The sequence below is a fragment of the Tamandua tetradactyla genome, chromosome 6 (assembly GCF_023851605.1).
Source record: "Tamandua tetradactyla isolate mTamTet1 chromosome 6, mTamTet1.pri, whole genome shotgun sequence".
Classification (NCBI taxonomy): Eukaryota; Metazoa; Chordata; class Mammalia; order Pilosa; family Myrmecophagidae; genus Tamandua; species Tamandua tetradactyla.
Genome location: NC_135332.1, coordinates 73775434 through 73795112, shown reverse-complemented (window position 1 = coordinate 73795112; position 19679 = coordinate 73775434). Strand labels below are relative to the sequence as shown.

The following is a 19679-nucleotide window of genomic DNA, read 5'->3' as shown; positions in this document are numbered from 1 at the left end:
TTGGCAGTGTCTGTCGACTGTAGGGGGCAGGTGGAGGCTAGGAGTGCGGGGCCTCAGTGCACAGTGCTTGGCAGCAGCCTGCACTTCTCCATATGCTTCCGCTGCATTCACTCTCCTAGTCTGATCAAGTAATTGTTCAGCTCCTCTGTGTAATTTCTCTGTCATTGGGGAGATTATACCACCTCCAAATTTGGCATAGATACGTACTGAATTTTAGTAATTTGAGCTTCCTGCTAAAAGCAAGCACACCAGCCTCCTTCCTGCCCAGGGTAGACACTCACTCCTTGTCACCCATCAGCCAAGTATCAGCCTATATCACACCCAACTGGCCGGGAGCCCAGCTTCAGCCCTGCCCTCATTACTCCCTCACCTCCTGGAACTCAGAACCGAAGGGCCACTCCTTCGTGTTTGGACAGGCTCTGTTTATGATGACACATCCTCACACCATCAAGGATGGGGCTGGGCTTGGGAAGTGACCCAAGCCAACACAGCACCTGCAGGACTGTCCTGACAGTCATAGATGAACTTCGGTGTGGTGAGGTCTGCTCAGGTCGGCCCACCTCCTCCCAAGCACATTCCGGACCCCCCCTAAGGGGTCAAGGAAGGACATTCCTTTGCTCAAGGAAGGTCCAGTTTTCCTCTGAATTGGAAGGCAGGTGGAAGGGCTGGGTGTGAATTGATCTGCATGAGCATGTGATCTGGAGGATGAAGACCAGCCAAGGGTGGCCTGGCCACGGAGAAAATAATGCTTGTGCACTGTGGGTGAAATACATAGTGACGTGCTGTTCAAATGAGCATTTCCTGATTGTCTGATTCTGACAGTCAAGTGGGACCTGGTCTTCCCCATACTCCCTTGGCCCCCCTCCCACTCCAGCATCAGTGACAGTGATTCCAAACAAAACACTTTGGGAACAGCTCTGGAGAGCAGAGAGGAGCAACTAAATGCCAGCCAAGCTCTGTCCCCAGCTACCAAAAATAGTCAGCCAGTGGCTATTGTCCTGGGGTTTGAGTAGCCACTGAACGCTCGATGAATTGGATTAGAATTCTTGCACTTGGTTCTTTGTGCTTTGGCAGGCACTCCAGGACTTGGCTTCGGCTCTAACTCCTACATCCAGGGACCATTTTCCAGCTAGGTGCCTTCAACACGCAGGGGCCCTTTAACTCATGGGTGTCTGGTCTTGCAGGGTTCTCCTGGCTTATTATTAATTGGTGGGAGACGCTGCTTCCACTTTGTAAGTGGTGTAATAGAGTTCTCCCTTCTTCCTTGCATGGAGTAGGTGTCCACACTGCAGGCCCTTGGTGTCTGCGGGGAACCCTGGGCAGAGCTGTGAGCAGGCTCTGGTGGGCAACCCTCTCCAAAACGCTGACACTTCTGCTAACTGTGGCTCTGAGAGGAAGTGGTGACAGGGCAGCCCAGGTAGAGGAAGCCCCTGCTCACCTCTAAGCTGACTCCTGGCAAGCCTCCTCCTCCATTTAACTGTGTATCCTTTGTCCTTACAGGGCGAGGACGCTTCAGTCCCTGTCTAGTTCAAACCGGACAGGAGCGCGGGGCAGGGGGTGGGGCAGCTCAGCACATCAGAGGGAAGGGACCCACCCCGAGACTCAGGAGTGCAGGTCCCAGCGGGATCCTGGAAGGCGGAGGCGTTCGTTCCCCCTGCTCCATGGAGGCCCACCGAGGGGCCCGGGTGCCAGGTCAGCCTTTGCTCTCCCCTGAGGGGACGCCCAAAGAGGAAGGGCCCCCTTCTTCGCCCCAAGCCGCGGGGCCCCAGGAGAAGGAAGACTGCGTGCCGGCACCAAAGGGCCACCGAGGACCTTCCACGGGCCTTGTGCTCGACCCGACGCCCTGTCCTTCCCGGGCGTGAGAGGGACTGCGGCCCTCGGGTCACCCCCCGTCCGGGGGACACCTGGGCCCACGGGGCGACGCGGGACAGGCACCAGCCCTCAGGCTTCCTGCGTTTTGCTTTAAGTGAGTGGACGTCTTTGCCGAACCACGGCGTGTCCAGTGGCCTTCTGGGAGCCCCCTCGCCCAGGCCCTCCCCGTCCAAGGCCGTGAACACCGGGAGCCCGCCGCGCCGCTTTACGACCGGACGCGCGTGACGTGCGCGGCCGTAAGGCGCCCCCGCCCCGCCCCCTCGCGCCCTCCCCCGGGCGCCCCGACCCCGCCGCGGGCCGCGAGCATGGCGGGCACGGCGCGGCGGGTGGAGTACCTGGCGGGTTTCCGCTGCCCCGTCGGGGGCCTGGCGGCCGGCAAGTCCCGCGTGCTGCGCCACGAGGCGGAGATCTTCCTGTGCACCGGGCGCGAGTTCGTCTACGTCTATGACCAGGGCGGGAAGCGGCTGCGGGTGAGCGCGCCGGAGCCGGCCGCGCGGGGCGGGGAAGGGCGTGGCCGCTGCAGGGGGCGGGGCGGGCGCGCAGGTTGGGTGCGAGGGGAAGGGCGCCTGGCTTGGGCAAGGGGGTAGCAGGCAGGGGCAGGGCCACTCAGGTCTGTCTGTCCTGCTTGGATCTTTGAAGGCCAGCGCGATGGCCGGTCCTGAGAAGGCCTCTTATTGCTTAAAAACTCGAAGGGTGGGGCCTGCCTTTGCCTCCCTTCTTACCCCTGCCCCACCCCCGCCCCACCCCCGCCCCACCCCCGGGGCCCTGTTGTCACTGGACGGTTTGTCCTCCTGACTTCAGGTGGTGTACCAGTTTCCAGATCAGGTGTGGCACCTGGAGTTCCTGGCCCTTTGCAGGGTGCTGTATGTCTTGTGTGCAGGGAAAGGCATTTACTGCCTGTCGTTGGATCCTCTGGACAGGTGAAGAGTGGATGTGGACCACGGGCAAAGGGTCTCTGCTTGGTGAAGCGTTGCCCAGCAGCCAGCCCCAGCCTCCCTGAAAGCACCCACCTTGGGCATTGCTTGAAATGGCCCCTCATATACTCCCAGTTGGTTGTCCATGGCCAAGGCCATCATGGCCCCAGGTGGGACCAGTGCTGTCCCTTTGTCAGACCATAGGCCCCTTCTGTCCCCCACATCAGGTTCAGAATGAGTAGCCTATCAGTTGGCAGCCTGGGAAGTGGGGGCTCCAGGCCCCTGAGGTCACCTGTGCCCTCCTATGGAGGCCAGCCCAGCACCTGGGTGCCAGGCTGCCTGGCTATCGCCAGGCCTACTTGCGGAGATCCATAGTAAGTGGCATCCAAGCACTCATATGTGGAAAAGGGGAACAGGAGCCTGTCCCTTTGGCCTTGGTGGGCCCTAGTGCCCTCAGGTGGCAAGAGGCATTTGAGATGAGGTGGGCTTCCAGAAGGCGGGTAGGTTCTGAAGATAGTTTCGTGTACACTCAGGAGTGGAGCAAATCCAGCTGATCTATGAGTCAACATTCAGTGGAGACTCAGCAGTGCTGTGACATCTGTGCCAGGAAGAGACAAACTTGGGGGCCAGTCCCCAGTATGCAGCCTGTTCACTACAGTTTAGTTATAGAAGGGTCATGTGCACAGCTGCCAGCCTAGGCCTCTGAGGCCATTTTATACCCCGAAATTTTCCATTCGAACCCCATTTCTAGAAGCCTTGTCATCTTTGGCACTTTCTGCCCATGTATACTCAGGCGGTGTGTGGTGCAGTGGGCCGGTGGGTACCTGGCCCCTGCAAGCCTTCCCTCAGCAGGGACTTGAGCGCCTAGCCTCGGCAAGCTGCTGGGAGAGGATGTGTGAGCCCCGCTCGGCCGCGCCCTGTCCTGACGGGCCTATGTGCTTGAAGGTTGGCACACCAGGCCGAGCCGAAAGATGAAGACAGCACGCTCCCTGCCCACGTGGTTCCTGTGGACCCAGGCACCCGTGTCCTTCCCGACGCCACACTGTGTGCCTTTATGGTGCTCGATGACGTGCTCGTCACCTTGGCCCAGGGCACAGCCTGCTGGAAGATGCAGCTATTTGAGCAGCCCTCTGCAGAAGCAGATCCCAGGCCGGGAGCCCAGATTGGTGAGGCGGACTTCTCCTGTGCCCTGCCGGCGGGGAGCCCTGGGCAGCCGCCTGCCCCCCGCTTCCTCCCAGTGCTGTGCTGCTTGGGCCCCCCGGGCTCCGGGGCCCTGCACAGCCCGCTCCTGGGCTCCAGAGGCTTCACGCTGCAGCAGGCCCTCTTCACCCTGCTCTTCGGCGCCGATGCCGCACTCCTGAAGTCACCTGTGATCCTCTGCGGCCTCCCCGGTGGCCAGCTCTGCTGCGTGGTCGTCAAGACCCTGGCTGCCTCTGGGACAGCCGCTGCTGACCCAAAGGCCCTCGTCAAGATCCTCCATCATCTGGAGGAGCCTGTCGTCTTCATTGGGGCCTTGAGGACAGAGCTGCAGGCAGAGGAGGCCAGGGAGGGGAGGCTGCTGGGCGAGGATGTGCCCTCCGACTGCCTGGTGGCTCTTGGTCATCATGGCCGGACACTGGCCATCAAGGCCAGCTGGGACGAGGCGGGGAATCCGGTGCCAGACCTACAGGAGAGCCGCCTCCCAGGGCCCGTGCTGTGTGCCACCTGTGGCGGGGGCAGCCGCCTATACCACAGCACCCCCTCGGGCCTCTGCGTGGTAGACCTGGCTCAGGGGGCCGCCCCCTCCGACCCCTCGCAGCCCGATGGGGGCCCAGGAGGCCTGCCCCCACTGCTGTGTCCAGCCAGCTTGGACATCTGCAGTGTCGTCGCCCTCTCTGTGTCCTCCAGGATTCCCGAAGGTGAGGGCCACTCGTGCAAAGATGAAAAGCCCATGCCTGGGCTGGGGGGATCTCCCTTTGGTCCCTTCTGTGAACGGGCCCCTTGTCCTTCACATGGCCCTCGGCTCCCTTTCCACTGCTCCTGCCCGGTGCAGGTTCCTCCTTACCTTCCGTGCTCCGGGGAGGCTGTGGATGGCCAGGTGCGGGTGGCTGTGCTGGGCTCTGTGTGTCCGGCTGTGGGTTTGAGGTCAGGAAGGATGGGCCGCTCTGCCTGGCTTGGGGTCTGGCACCTGGCCCGTTAGCACATGGTGTCTCCTTGTACGAGTGTAATGTGACAGGCAGTCCCAGGTATGTTCATGACGAGTTTCTTTTGAAGGCTGAGAAACCTGTGGCTCTTGTTCCCAGGTGGTCCCTATGCGTTTTCGTTGCAGTTTTTCCCTAGAGAGAGTCTTAGCTGTATTTGCCTAGTGTTGGGGTGAAAGGAGCAGCGCATCCCCTTCCTTAATGCATCGTTCTCCCAGGACTGGCCTGGCTGGGCACTGACAGATGCTCCTGTGGGACTTACTTAGAGATAGTCACTGGGAAGGGGAAAGCCAAACTGTCTCTCCTACAGGGAGCGGGAAATGGGAAGGCATGTGGGAGCTGGCGGTGTGAGCCGGCTGGGGTGTGGGGACAGCACGCAGGGAAAGGGCCTGCATGCCTCGGCCACTTCTGGGCCAGGCCTGGCCAGGCTTAGTTCCTGGGGCCTTGCATGTGGCTGTGGCCACACACCCCTGGGGGCAGGGTGGGGCCCAAAGGGGGTCAGGCAGGCACTGTTTCCCAGAGAGCCTCTGGCCGAGCAGGGGCGGCCTGGTTTGGAGGAGGCAGCCAGGCTTCTGGAGTGTCCGCTGAGGCTCAAGAAAGGCCCTGGCCAGCCCTGTGCTGCAGCCACGCGGCCCCCTCCCGGCCACTCTCCATCCTTCCCTGGACATCAGCCTGTGCCTGGGCTGGGCCCTTTGGTGTCTGCATGAGAGAGCACCATGGTGCCTGCCTGGGCCCTGCCGGACACCTCAGGTTTCTCAGGGGCTCCCTGCCTCCTTGGTGTCCTCGGTTGACCAGGCCTGTGGTCTCCCCACCAGGTGGCCCCGAGCTCCTGGCCCTGTCTGCCAAAGGCCGCCTGATGACCTGCATCCTGGATCAGAGCTCCGAGGCACCTCACCCAGCCCCGATGACCGCGGCTAAAGCTGGCCAGAAAATTAAAGAGCTACTTTCCGGGATTGGCCACGTCTCTGAGAGGTAAGTGGGTGGACTCTGGAACCAAGCACTGCTTCCAGGTCACGATGGCGTGCCCTGACCAGGGTCAGGACGTTTGCCTTTGGCTGTCTATCCAGCACCCCAGATATGGTATGGCTCAGGGAAGGCTGCACCCTCACAGCCAACCCAGGGGAGTCTGGCTGCGCCACCCCGACCTGTCGGGGAGCATGGAAAACAGCTTCCTATGCCGATTCCTCAGGGGCCTATTGACACTCCTCTTCTGCTACCAGCGACTGAGCAGCAGGTTTCCCTCCAGGCCGCCCCGTCCTGGGTACAGGAGACCTTCTGGGGGGGGCGCGTGCTCTTGGGCCCAGGTGTGGGCTTCTCTGCACCCCTGGCCGCCCTGCCTTCAGGCCCCGGCTCGCACGTGGGTTAGGGCTGTCTCACGAAAGCTGTCCTCTTAGCTGCTGCTGCTCCAGTGCTATAAAGGAGACGGGGGCCAACGGGGGGCACTGGAGGGCGTGGGTGTGTGAGGGGATGTGACGCCAGTCCCGCCCTGGCACCAGCTAACCCCAGGCAGCCAGCAGACTTGGTGAGCTTGGTGCAGCAGGATCAGTCCCCACTTCGGTTCCCGGCTGTCCCCACCTCATCTTCTTCTCCCTGGACGGGGGGTCAGGTGATGGGTGCAGCAATGTAAAGTTCCTGCCCAGGGCGTGGGGCCCCTGACTTGGCGCCTGGAGCTGCTGCTGGTCCTTCCGGCTCTGCTGCCACGGGGGCTCCTCGCCCTCCCTCGGGGCGGGGTCTGCTCTTCCCGCAGAGTGTCTTCTCTGAAGAAGGCGGTCGACCAGCGGAACAGGGCGCTGACCTGTCTCAACGAGGCCATGAGCGTGAGCTGTGCCCTGCTGTCGAGCCGGGGCGGCCCCCGGCCCATCTCGTGCAGCACCACCGCCACCTGGAGCCACCTGCCGCCGCGCGACGTGCTGGTGGCCACCTGCCTGCTGGAGAACAGCAGCACCCACGCCCTTGGCCGGGGCTGGACCCTGTGCATCCAGGTGCGTTCCAGCACCTGCGCCCTGGGGCTGAGCTTGGCCAGCCCTGCCATCACCTACACTGTCCCCGTGGAGCAGCTCGGCCCCGGTAGCCGGCGGGAGGTGACGCTGACCCTGGGCCCCAGCGAGGATGGTGTGCTTGACCTGCCCATCACCGTCTCCTGCGCGCTCTTCTACAGTCTGCGGGAGGTCATTGGGGCAGCCCGTGTCCCCTCAGACTCTCCAGAGCACCCCTTTTTTGAGGAGTGCCCCCCGGACATCCTGCCAGAGCGGGACGGCATCTGCCTGCCCCTGGGCGAGCACACAGTGGACCTGCTGCAGTGCCTCCGCTTCCCTGGCCTGGCCACGCCCGGCACGCAGGGTCCCGCTGACACGCAGGGTCCCACCGGCGACCCCGTGGACACGTTCCTCAGCACCCTGCGGGAGCCGGGCATTGAGCCCATGGGTCCCACCTCGCTGTGGGCCAAGTACCTGCCCCCATCGGTGGCCTCCATCCGAGTGTCGTCGGAGCTGCTCAGAGCCACCCTGGACACTGGATGCTCAGGTTGGTCATCCTGACGGGCTGTGCCCGGCCCAGGGGAGGCCCCTCCTCCCTCTCCCACCACCCAAGGCCACTTGGATCCACAGAGCCCCCGGCCCCGGCAGTGTTGCATCTCGTGGTGCTCTCCTGCCACGGTTCCTTTTAACACATGTTTTTTTTTTTTTATTAGTTAACGGAAAAAAAGAAATTAACCCAACATTTAGAAATCATACCATTCTACATATGCAATCAGTAATTCTTAACATCATCACATAGATGCATGATCATCGTTTGTTAGTACATTTGCATCGGTTTAGAAGAACTAGCAACACAACAGAAAAAGATATAGAATGTTAATATAGAGAAAAAAAATAAAAGTAATAGTAAAAAAAAAAAACCTATACCTCAGATGCAGCTTCATTCAGTGTTTTAACATGATTACTTTACAATTAGGTATTATTGTGCTGTCCATTTTTGAGTTTTTGTATCTAGTCCTGTTGCACAGTCTGTATCCCTTCAGCTCCAATTACCCATTATCTTACCCTGTTTCTAACTCCTGCTGGACTCTGTTACCAATGACATATTCCAAGTTTATTCTCGAATGTCGGTTCACATCAGTGGGACCATACAGTATTTGTCCTTTAGTTTTTGGCTAGACTCACTCAGCATAATGTTCTCTAGGTCCATCCATGTTATTACATGCTTCATAAGTTTATTCTGTCTTAAAGCTGCATAATATTCCATCGTATGTATATACCACAGTTTGTTTAGCCACTCGTCTGTTGATGGACATTTTGGCTGGTTCCATCTCTTTGCAATTGTAAATAACGCTGCTATAAACATTGGTGTGCAAATGTCCGTTTGTGTCTTTGCCCTTAAGTCCTTTGGGTAGATACCCAGCAATGGTATTGCTGGGTCGTATGGCAATTCTATATTCAGCTTTTTGAGTAACCGCCAAACTGCCTTCCACAGTGGTTGCACCATTTGACATTCCCACCAACAGTGGATAAGTGTGCCTCTTTCTCCGCATCCTGTCCAGCACTTGTCATTTTCTGTTTTGTTGATAATGGCCATTCTGGTGGGTGTGAGATGATATCTCATTGTGGTTTTGATTTGCATTTCTCTAATGGCCAGGGACATTGAGCATCTCTTCATGTGCCTTTTGGCCATTTGTATTGCCTCTTCTGGTAGGTGTCTGTTCAAGTCTTTTTCCCATTTTGTAATTGGGTTGGCTGTCTTTTTGTTGTTGAGTTGAACAATCTCTTTATAAATTCTGGATACTAGACCTTTATCTGATATGTCATTTCCAAATATTGTCTCCCATTGTGTAGGCTATCTTTCTACTTTCTTGATGAAGTTCTTTGATGCACAAAAGTGTTTAATTTTGAGGAGCTCCCATTTATTTATTTCCTTCTTCAGTGCTCTTGCTTTAGGTTTAAGGTCCATAAAACCGCCTCCAATTGTAAGTTTCATAAGATATCTCCCTACATTTTCCTCTGTTTTATGGTCTTAGACCTAATATTTAGATCTTTGATCCATTTTGAGTTAACTTTTGTATGGGGTGTGAGATATGGGTCCTCTTTCATTCTTTTGCATATGGATATCCAGTTCTCTAGGCACCATTTATTGAAGAGACTGTTCTGTCCCAGGTGAGTTGGCTTGACTGCCTTATCAAAGATCAAATGTCCATAGATGAGAGGGCCTATATCTGAGCACTCTATTCGATTCCATTGGTCGATATATCTATCTTTATGCCAATACCATGCTGTTTTGACCACTGTGGCTTCATAATATGCCTTAAAGTCAGGCAGCGCGAGACCTCCAGCTTCGTTTTTTTTCCTCAAGATGTTTTTAGCAATTCGGGGCACCCTACCCTTCCAGATAAATTTGCTTATTGGTTTTTTTATTTCTGAAAAGTAAGTTGTTGGGATTTTGATTGGTATTGCATTGAATCTGTAAATCAATTTAGGTAGGATTGACATCTTAACTATATTTAGTCTTCCAATCCATGAACACGGTATGCCCTTCCATCTATTTAGGTTTTCTGTGATTTCTTTTAACAGTTTTTTGTAGATTTCTTTATATAGGTTTTTTGTCTCTTTAGTTAAATTTATTCCTAGGTATTTTATTCTTTTAGTTGCGATTGTAAATGGGATTCATTTCTTGATTTCCCCCTCAGCTTGTTCATTACTAGTGTATAGAAATGCTACACATTTTTGAATGTTGATCTTGTAACCTGCTACTTTGCTGTACTCATTTATTAGCTCTAGTAGTTTTGTTGTGGATTTTTCTGGGTTTTCGACGTATAGTATCGTATCGTCTGCAAACAGTGATAGTTTTACTTCTTCCTTTCCAATTTTGATGCCTTGTATTTCTTTTTCTTGTCTAATTGCTCTGGCTAGAACCTCCAACACGATGTTGAATAATAGTGGTGATAATGGACATCCTTGTCTTGTTCCTGATCTTAGGGGGAAAGTTTTCAATTTTTCTCCATTGAGGATGATATTAGCTGTGGGTTTTTCATATATTCCCTCTATCATTTTAAGGAAGTTCCCTTGTATTCCTATCTTTTGAAGTGTTTTCAACAGGAAAGGATGTTGAATCTTGTCAGATGCCTTCTCTGCATCGATTGAGATGATCATGTGATTTTTCTGCTTTGATTTGTTGATATGGTGTATTACATTAATTGATTTTCTTATGTTGAACCATCCTTGCATACCTGGGATGAATCCTACTTGGTCATGGTGTATAATTCTTTTAATGTGTTGTTGGATACGATTTGCTAGAATTTTATTGAGGATTTTTGCATCTATATTCATTAGAGAGATTGGTCTGTAGTTTTCTTTTTTTGTAATATCTTTGCCTGGTTTTGGTATGAGGGTGATGTTGGCTTCATAGAATGAATTAGGTAATTTTCCCTCCACTTCGATTATTTTGAAGAGTTTGAGGAGAGTTGGTACTAATTCTTTCTGGAATGTTTGATAGAATTCACATGTGAAGCCGTCTGGTCCTGGACTTTTCTTTTTAGGAAGCTTTTGAATGACTAATTCAATTTCTTTACTTGTGATTGGTTTGTTGAGGTCATCTATTTCTTCTTGAGTCAAAGTTGGTTGTTCATGTCTTTCCAGGAACCCATCCATTTCATCTAAATTGTTGTATTTATTAGAGTAAAGTTGTTCATAGTATCCTGTTATTACCTCCTTTATTTCTGTGAGGTCAGTAGTTATGTCTCCTCTTCCATTTCTGATCTTATTTATTTGCATCCTCTCTCTTCTTCTTTTTGTCAATCTTGCTGAGGACCCATCAATCTTATTGATTTTCTCATTGAACCAACTTCTGGTCTTATTGATTTTCTCTATTGTTTTCATGTTTTCAATTTCATTTATTTCTGCTCTAATCTTTGTTATTTCTTTCCTTTTGCTTGCTTTGGGATTAGTTTGCTGTTCTTTCTCCAGTTCTTCCAAGTGGACAGTTAATTCCTGCATTTTTGCCTTTTCTTCTTTTCTGGTAGGCATTTAGGGCAATAAATTTCCCTCTTAGCACTGCCTTTGCTGCATCCCATAAGTTTTGATATGTTGTGTTTTCATTTTCATTCGCCTCGAGGTATTTACTAATTTCTCTTGCAATTTCTTCTTTGACCTACTTGTTGTTTAAGAGTGTGTTGTTGAGCCTCCACGTATTTGTGAATTTTCTGGCACTCTGCCTATTATTGATTTCCAACTTCATTCCTTTATGATCCGAGAAAGTGTTGTGTATGATTTCAATCTTTTTAAATTTGTTAAGACTTGCTTTGTGACCCAGCATATGGTCTATCTTTGAGAATGATCCATGAGCACTTGAGAAAAAGGTGTATCCTGCTGTCGTGGGATGTAATGTCCTATAAATGTCTGTTAAGTCTAGCTTATTTATAGTAATATTCAGATTCTCTATTTCTTTATTGATCCTCTGTCTAGATGTTCTGTCCATTGATGAGAGTGGTGAATTGAAGTCTCCAACTATTATGGTATATGTGTCTATTTCCCTTTTCAGTGTTTGCAGTGTATTCCTCACGTATTTTGGGGCATTCTGGTTCGGTGCGTAAATATTTATGATTGTTATGTCTTCTTGTTTAATTGTTCCTTTTATTAGTATATAGTGTCCTTCTTTGTCTCTTTTAACTGTTTTACATTTGAAGTCTAATTTGTTGGATATTAGTATAGCCACTCCTGCTCTTTTCTGGTTGTTATTTGCATGAAATATCTTTTCCCAACCTTTCACTTTCAACCTATGTTTATCTTTGGGTCTAAGATGTGTTTCTTGTAGACATCATATAGAAGGATCCTGTTTTTTAATCCATTCTGCCAGTCTATGTCTTTTGATTGGGGAATTCAGTCTATTAACATTTAGTGTTATTACTGTTTGGATAATATTTTCCTCTACCATTTTGGCTTTTGTATTATATATATCACATTTGACTTTCCTTCTTTCTACACTCTTCTCCATACCTCTCTCTTCTGTCTTTTTGTATCTGACTCTAGTGCTCCCTTTAGTGTTTCTTGCAGAGCTGGTCTCTTGGTCACAAATTCTCTCAGTGACTTTTTGTCTGAGAATGTTTTAATTTCTCCCTCATTTTTGAAGGACAATTTTGCTGGATATAGGAGTCTTGGTTGGCAGTTTTTCTTTTTTAGTAATTTAAATATATCATCCCACTGTCTTCTAGCTTCCATGGTTTCTGCTGAGAAATCTACACATAGTCTTATTGGGTTTCCCTTGTATGTGATGGATTGCTTCTCTCTCGCTGCTTTCAAGATCCTCTCTTTCTCTTTGACCTCTGACATTCTAACTAGTAAGTGTCTTGGAGAACGCCTATTTGGGTCTAATCTCTTTGGGGTGCGCTGCACTTGTTGGATCTGTAATTTTAGGCCTTTCATAAGAGTTGGGAAATTTTCAGTGATAATTTCTTCCATTAGTTTTTCTCCTCCTTTTCCCTTCTCTTCTCCTTCTGGGACACCCACAACACGTATATTTGTGCGGTTCATATTGTCCTTGAGTTCCCTGATACCCTGTTCAAATTTTTCCATTCTTTTCCTGATAGTTTCTGTTTCTTTTTGGAATTCAGATGTTCCATCCTCCAAATCACTAATTCTATCTTCTGTCTCTTTAAATCTATTATTGTAGGTATCCATTGTTTTTTCCATCTTTTCTACTTTATCCTTCACTTCCATAAGCTCTGTGATTTGTTTTTTCAGTTTTTCTATTTCTTCTTTTTGTTCAGCCCATGTCTTCTTCATGTCCTCCCTCAATTTATCGATTTCGTTTTTGAAGAGGTTTTCCATTTCTGTTCGTATATTCAGCATTAGTTGTCTCAGCTCCTGTATCTCATTTGAACTATTGGTTTGTTCCTTTGACTGGGCCATATTTTCAATTTTCTGAGTGTGATCTGTTATCTTCTGCTGGCGTCTGGGCATTTAGTCAGATTTCCCTGGGTGTTGGACCCAACAGGTTGAAAGATTTTTCTGTGAAATCTCTGGGTTCTGTTTTTCTTATCCTGCCCAGTAGGTGGCGCTCGTGGCACACGTTTGTCTGCGGGTCCCACCAGTAAAAGGTGCTGTGGGTCCTTTAACTTTGGAAAACTCTCGCCGTGGGGGAGGTTCGCCAGCCGAAGCGGCTTGGAAGAGTGCCAGCCAGCCCGGGGGTCCGAACGCAGGGAGGGTCGCCAGCCGCCGCAGCCCGGGAGAGCGCCCAACCGAATTTCCTAGTCGGCCCGGGGCGCCAAGCGTGGTGGGAGGGTGCCAGCCACCGCGTCCCGGGATAGTGCACCGTTCCCAGCCGGACCGGGGAGTCACGTGTTTGGAAGGGACCTCCCCGGTCACTGTTCTCCGCAGCGTGGGGATTTCCGATCCAATTCTCTCAGTTGGTCCGGGGAGGCCGCGCCAACTGCCGCGGCTTGAGGGAACCGCCTGCCCAATTCTGCCAGCTGGCCCGGGAAGGAGGAGGGGAGGGACTTCGGCCGCTTGCCGCCCCGCCCGGGGAAGCCCGCGCCCCTCGGCGATCTCACCGGAGCTGGTTCTCCCAGACAGTCAGCCGTTCCAGGATGGGGTATGCTGTCTTTTTGATCTCCGTCGTGGCTCCGGGAGCTGTTCTGTATCGTTTCTACTCCCCTAGTAGCTGTTCTGGAGCAGGAAAGGTGAGGGTGGCAAGGCTGTCGAGGACGGTGGCGGAGGAGCCGGTGAAGGTGGAAGAGGGCACGGTGGTGGTTGGAGAGCCGCTGGAGCAGGAGGAGAAAGGGAAGGATAAGATGGTGGATGGAGAGCCGCCAGAGCAGAAGGGGAAAGAGAAGGGCAAGATGGCGGCGGGAGCGCCGCCGGCGGAGAAGGAGGAAGAGGAGGGCTAGATGGCGGCGGGAGCGCCGGCGGAGAAAGAGGAAGAGGAGGGCCAGATGGCGGCGGGAGGGCCAGATGGCGGCGGGAGCGCCGGCGGAGAAGGGGGAAGAGGAGGGCTAGATGGCGGCGGGAGCGCTGCCGGCGGAGAAAGAGGAAGAGCAACACATGTTTTGAAGAGCCACTTACCGGGGCTCAACCTTTGTATAGAGAGGCAGACACGTCAGGGGAGCAGCTCGATGAGATTCACAAAGTGAAGCCCCCGGGGGACCAGCCCACAGGCCCCACGGTGCCCCTGCCAGCCCCTAATTGCCAGGGCCCCTGCCCCGAGGGCTGGCAAGACAGCATGGGGCCGCGGCTCTGGCCCCTTGGACTTTACACTCCATGTGTCCTGTGTCTGGTTTTCACTTGCCGTCGTGTGGTGAGCTTGGGGCGCTTAGCCTCCTGGCAGGAGTGCCTGTTGAGGACGTTCCTCTCCTTCGTGGACAGGCGTCTGAGCCCCTCCCCATCCCTCGATGCACTTGTCACCCCAAGGACGTTGAAGCCTTGGTTTATCTGGATTCCTCAGCACCACCATCATAAAGCTTCTCCATCCGAGGATGTAGGGCTCATTGTCCCCTCCCCAGGCTGGCTGGCCACACACCCAACTTAGGGTGCTCTTCAGGCAGCCACATGGGAAGCAGCAGGATGTGCTGGAGCCCACAGGGATGGTACCTTCTCCCACAGGTGCGTCCCTGTGCTGTGCCACCTTGCAGTGGCTCCTGGCCGAGAACCCTGCAGCAGACGGTGTGAGGACCCAGGCGCTGTCGTCTGTCCAGGGAGTGGCACCAGATGGCGGCGATGTCCACCTCAGCGTCCACGAGGCAAGCCATGGCGCCACTCAGCTGCTGGGGATCCCGCCTCACTGGCTCTCGGAGTGGGTGGGGCCCTGGGACTCATGGTGGTGGCAGCACTTCAGAGCTTATGAGAAATAAATTCTCAGTGGCCCCGAGACCTACTACATTCCAGGTGGGGGGCTGTCGGCAATCTGTCTGGACGAGCCTCCAGATGATTCTGGAACTGCTCAGGCTAGGCAGCCACGGCTTTGGGGCTCGGCATACTCCCTCCCCGAAGCTGGACAGCTTTTGCAGGCAGTAGGCAAGATGACAGCGTGGCTCAGGGACCCCGTAGGACTCTTTCCTTGGGATTCCGGCATCTCCCATACATGGGCCACTTGCACCCTAGTTGCTGAAGAGCCCTGCAGTGCCATGGTCACCCATTTGTCCCCGAGAAGTAGCACAGACCCCACAGTTTCAGGGGCCACCCACAAGCCTCTGCCCTAGCCCACCAATGAGCATCAGACCCCACTGTGGAAGCTGCTCATCTGCCACCTCCTTGGGGGGTCTGCAGTCCCCAGTTCCTCTCAAACACCCCCTCCTCGCACCCACCTCCCCTCCTCGCACCCTCCCAAGCCTAGCCAGTATGGGGCTCTGTCTGCCCAGCAGACCTCAGGCCCGCCGTGGGAGATTCTCCCAGAGCAGCCCAGCCGCCTGGGGTTGAGACCCTTCCTCCTGGCCACTTTGGCCTCACCCACCAGAATGCTGGGAACCGGCAACCATCGGGCCAGGCCCTGTTGGACCCCTGGCTTTGCAGCCTTGGGGGAGGTCTCAGCACATCCTGCGAGCTCCAAGGGGAACTCCTTCCTCAGGACCAGCTCCCCAGGTCGAGCCCTGCATCCTCTCTAGGGAGGCAAGACCCCCAGGTCCCAGTTGGCCCTTGGCTGGTCAGAGGAGCACAGACGTCTGCCTATCAGCTGCCACAGGCTCCACGGTACCCACCTGGGGCTGCTCTGCTCTGCGATGTGCCCTTGAGGATGGGCAGCGCCCAGGTGTGGGGTGTCCACAGAGCCCCTTCGCTCTGGAATGGAGGGCCCCAGGGTAGCCCCATGGGCCTCGAGTCATTCCAAGTAAGGGCAGGGTTGGTGACCCTGCCAGCGTGGGGATGGGCAGTGAGGCCTCCGTGTTGCAGGTGGCTGTGACGGACCTGTGCCCTGCGGGTCCCATCCAGGCTGTGGACATCCAAGTGGAGAGTTCCTCACTGGCCAACCTGTGCCGGGCACACCATGCCCTTGTCAGCCGCATGCAGGTACGTCCCATGGCACCGCCGAGGGCCCGGCAGGGGTTGGCAGGAAGGCTCCACGACCGGGAGCCACTCGCCAGCTGGCTGCCTGGGGCTGCCTGGCTGCTTGCCCTGTGTGCACAGTCACCACGAGCTCAGGAGCTGCAGAAAAGCCCTGCCCACCTCCTCTCGCGGCTCCATCAGTGCCCTGTTGGGTTGGGGGCCAGGTAGCAGGGAGGCCCCAGGCGAAACGATCCCTCCCAGCATGCCCTGGCTCCTCTGCAGCTGCCTGGCTGAGCCCCAGGGGCTGATAGATTTCAAGGGAAGGCATTTCTGCTTGTCACCTGCCGCCCTGGGAGCAGGTCTGGGTCAAGGCGCCTGCCGCCTGCTCGCCCAGAGCCTCTGCTGCTTTGCTGAGAAGGCAGGAAGGAGGAGCTGGCCCATGCCAGCCCTGGGCATGCCTCCTGCTGCCTGATGCTAACGGGCGGGTGCAGCCTCCACATGAGACAAGAGCACCTGGCGTTTCAAATGAGAGGCTCTAGGTTAAAACGGGTGCCCGGGGCAGAGTCCTCGGTCCAGAGCTTGGCTGGATTCCACACCAAAGCAGACTTGAGGCTTTAACCAGCCTCCTGAGCAGCTGGGCCCTGCTAGTGAGAAGTGGAGGTGCCAGTGGAGCACCGCTGCCAAGCCCCGGCAGCCTGCCCCTCGGCCGCTCTGCCGAGGGTTTGCTCCCCTGAGGTCGTGGCTGGGGGCACCGCTGTCCCAGACCCCCATGAGCCTCGCTGCCACCAGTGAGCCAGCTCCTCCTCCAGAGGCAGGTGCCCGAGGAGCATGTCTGGTGGTCCCCAGGGGAGATGGGGCGTGAGGCGGAGTAGCCAGCCCAGGCCAGGTTCTCCTTGGTCTGCCCCGTGACCTAAGGGCCTGGCAGGAGGGGGGGTGCGGAGCTGTGCCCAGGAAGCTTCTCTGAGAATGTGGAAGCGGGGGGGGGGGGGGGGGGGGGGGGCATGGAGGGGAGGAAGCAGAAAGTAATCTGTAAGTCAATTCTGGGCTGTGGGCCGTGCTGCTCCACGCGGAGGGGAGCTGGGTGGGAACCCCAGAGAGTCGGGGTCCGCCGGGAGGGTGTCAACCCTGGGGGGGGGGGCTGGAGGGACTCAAGGACCTCAGGGGAAGCGGGCAGAGTGAGGGGAAGTGCCCCTCTGTGGGGACGCAGGACCGACACAGGTGCCATCTGGGCTGCATGGGGCCAGGCTGCAGCGAGCAGAGGCCCTGCAGCATCTTGTCCCTTGTGCTACAGGCAGTGGTTGTGGCACAGGCTGCGCGGGGTTCCAGCCCACCTGAGCTGCGCGTGCAGTACCTCCGCCAGATGCACGCCGGGCACGAGGTGAGCCTGCCGGGAGGGAGGCCGGCGCGGGGCAGGGGGGCCAGGTGGCAGGGGGCTGCCGGGCACCTGTCCATGCCACACCTGGATGAGGGGCCTCCTCCATTAGGCAGCACGTGTGCTGTCACAGGCAAGTTCTTCCTTGGGCGTGGGCACAGGGTGGGCGTCCCTGACAGCCAGCCTGGGACTCTGACCCGCAGGCACTGCTCAGGGAGGTGCAGACCCTGCGGGACCAGCTGTGCGGGGAAGACGAGGCCCAGGCCTGCACCACCGCTGAGAGGCTCCTGCAGGTATACAGGCGTCTGCGCCACCCCGGCCTCCTGCTGCTGTGACCTGCTGCTGGCTGGCCAGGACCTTCGGCGCTTGCCTGGACTCCCTCCTGCTCTCTCCAGCTACCACACTGTATTGGCAGCTTCATGGAGCCACAGCGGGGCTGCACGGGCTGCCCCCCAGCTCCTGGGGTCCTCGTCCACAGATGGTGTGGCTGGCAGCCCTGCACTTCTGTCCCCACTGGGTCCCTCCCACTGCAGACTGGGGCTCAGGACACAGGACATTGGGGCCCCGGGGTGGGGGTGCCAGGTGTCTCTACCCTAGCAGTCCTCGGAGACCAAGAAGAGAGCATTTCGAGGCAGGACTCGTGCTGCTTTACACTTGCCACCGTGTTGCCAGATGCCCCTGCCCCACCGTGTGGGGCCCAGTGCCAGAACCGCCTTCCAGCCCCCCACCACCTCCCCATTCTCCACCTTCCTCTGGGCTGCCCCTGCTGGGTCCTGACCCTTTGCAGCCCTGGGGTCCCCAGGAGGGTGCTCGTGACAGAAACACAAATACTCTGGGAGTGCTGCAGCTGGTCAGCTCCAGCCAGGGAGAGCTACCAGGTTGCCTGCAACCAGACGCCTAGCCCTCGGTGCCCCAAGGAAGATGTCCATTTTGGGGTCACCCAGTGGGGCTGTGGGTCCAGAGACTGCCCGTGTCCTGGCCCCTGCAGCCCCCACCTCCAGGTTCCTGGTGCTAGTATTTTTCTACTTAGGGGAGAAGGGGGTTCGGTGATGGGACAGATGTCTATGCTGTGCCCCTTTGAGCGCTGTGTGACAAACATGCCCTCTGCTCAGCTGCTTCGGGCCTCGCCTGGTTTTTTGACTCCCTTCCCCATTCTCCATGGCCCACCCACCTTTTCTCCCTAGGAGCTCTCTGCCTGCCTGGGGGAGTGGCCCAGGCTGGGTCCCCTCGGGCAGCCCTGTACTTGAGGATGAAGGGCCCTCTCCAGAGTTTAGCGGCCCCCAGGGTTGTCTCGCACACTTGCCCACCACTGCTCAGGGTAGGGGGCTCTGTGCCCACCCGACAGGAAGGCAGCTGCCTCTTCCCCTACTCTCACCCTGTGCAGACGGGGTTGGAGGCCACTGTGCCCACACAGTGTCAGCCTGAAACTGGCCCATCTCACAGGAGCATGAGTGGGTCAGACACTGGAGGGGGCCCAAGAGAGGGAAGGACAGGGCTTGTGACTCAGCTGGGCTCATGGAGACTGGGGGCTCCCCAAAACCATTATAGCTGCCGCCTTTTCCACAAAGCCGTTGTACTAGTGATCACGAGGAGCCAGCTGTGCCCGAGAGAGATTTCCAGGCTGAGCTCTGTCTGCTGGGCAGGTGGGACCCCTCTGGCCAACACACCTGGGAGGGAGCCCCAGCTTGGCCCGGGGAGGGCCTGCACCCCTTAATGGCCTTGTCCCCCCCCCTCCCAGGGTGTGTCCCAGCACTGACTGCCCCCACTGCTGCGGGATGGGGAGATTTGTCTCAGTGAGGCAGAGTGGTGGTCTCAGCCACACCGGCTTCCTTCTTGGGCTCCCTGCCCCCCCCCCCACCCCCTACTTGCTCACACACTCAGGTCAGGATCTTCGGGGCCTGGGCCTGCCAGGATCCCCAGCTGGGACCCAGCAGAGGCCGGAAGGGCCCAGGAGCTTGGGAAGGCAGGAGCAGGGCATCCCTACCCCCATGGGCCTCAGCTGGGTGGAGGAGGTGGCACCACAGGGCAGCTTCTGCCTTCACGTTGTTCGGTAGGGGTGCCTGCCCTGCAGCCTCAATGCTGATCTGCAGAAACCACCCGCTGCCACCTGGTTCTGGCAAAGGCCCAGCAGTCCAGAGGCAGCACCCCACGGCCCCACTCCCCTGGCCTCACCCAAGCAGACACCCCCAGACCCTGCCCCAGCCTGTCACCTCCATCCCCAGGGAACTTTCGGGGGAGAGAGGTGTCACACCAAGCCCTGCTTGGTCAAGGAGTGCAAGCAGTGGGGGAAGGGACCCAAAACGAGGAACCCAGCCCTCCCCTGATGGTACTGGCCAGTCCAGTGTCCAGTGGTGTAGACAGGGATGGAGTGGGTGCAGGCTGG

General features: G+C 56.0%; 1 protein-coding gene across 1 annotated transcript; it reads left to right on the top strand.

The window, feature by feature from the left end:
• Nucleotides 1-2159: 2159 nt before the first annotated feature.
• On the top strand, nt 2160-18412 carry FAAP100 (FA core complex associated protein 100). Its single transcript, XM_077166205.1, has 9 exons — nt 2160-2342; nt 2674-2792; nt 3732-4684; nt 5782-5938; nt 6714-7489; nt 14551-14687; nt 15832-15948; nt 17216-17302; nt 17500-18412. The coding sequence occupies exons 1-9, from the start codon at nt 2178-2180 to the stop codon at nt 17629-17631; spliced, it is 2643 nt and encodes an 880-aa protein (XP_077022320.1). The 5' UTR covers nt 2160-2177; the 3' UTR covers nt 17632-18412.
• The last annotated feature ends 1267 nt before the right edge of the window (nt 18413-19679 follow it).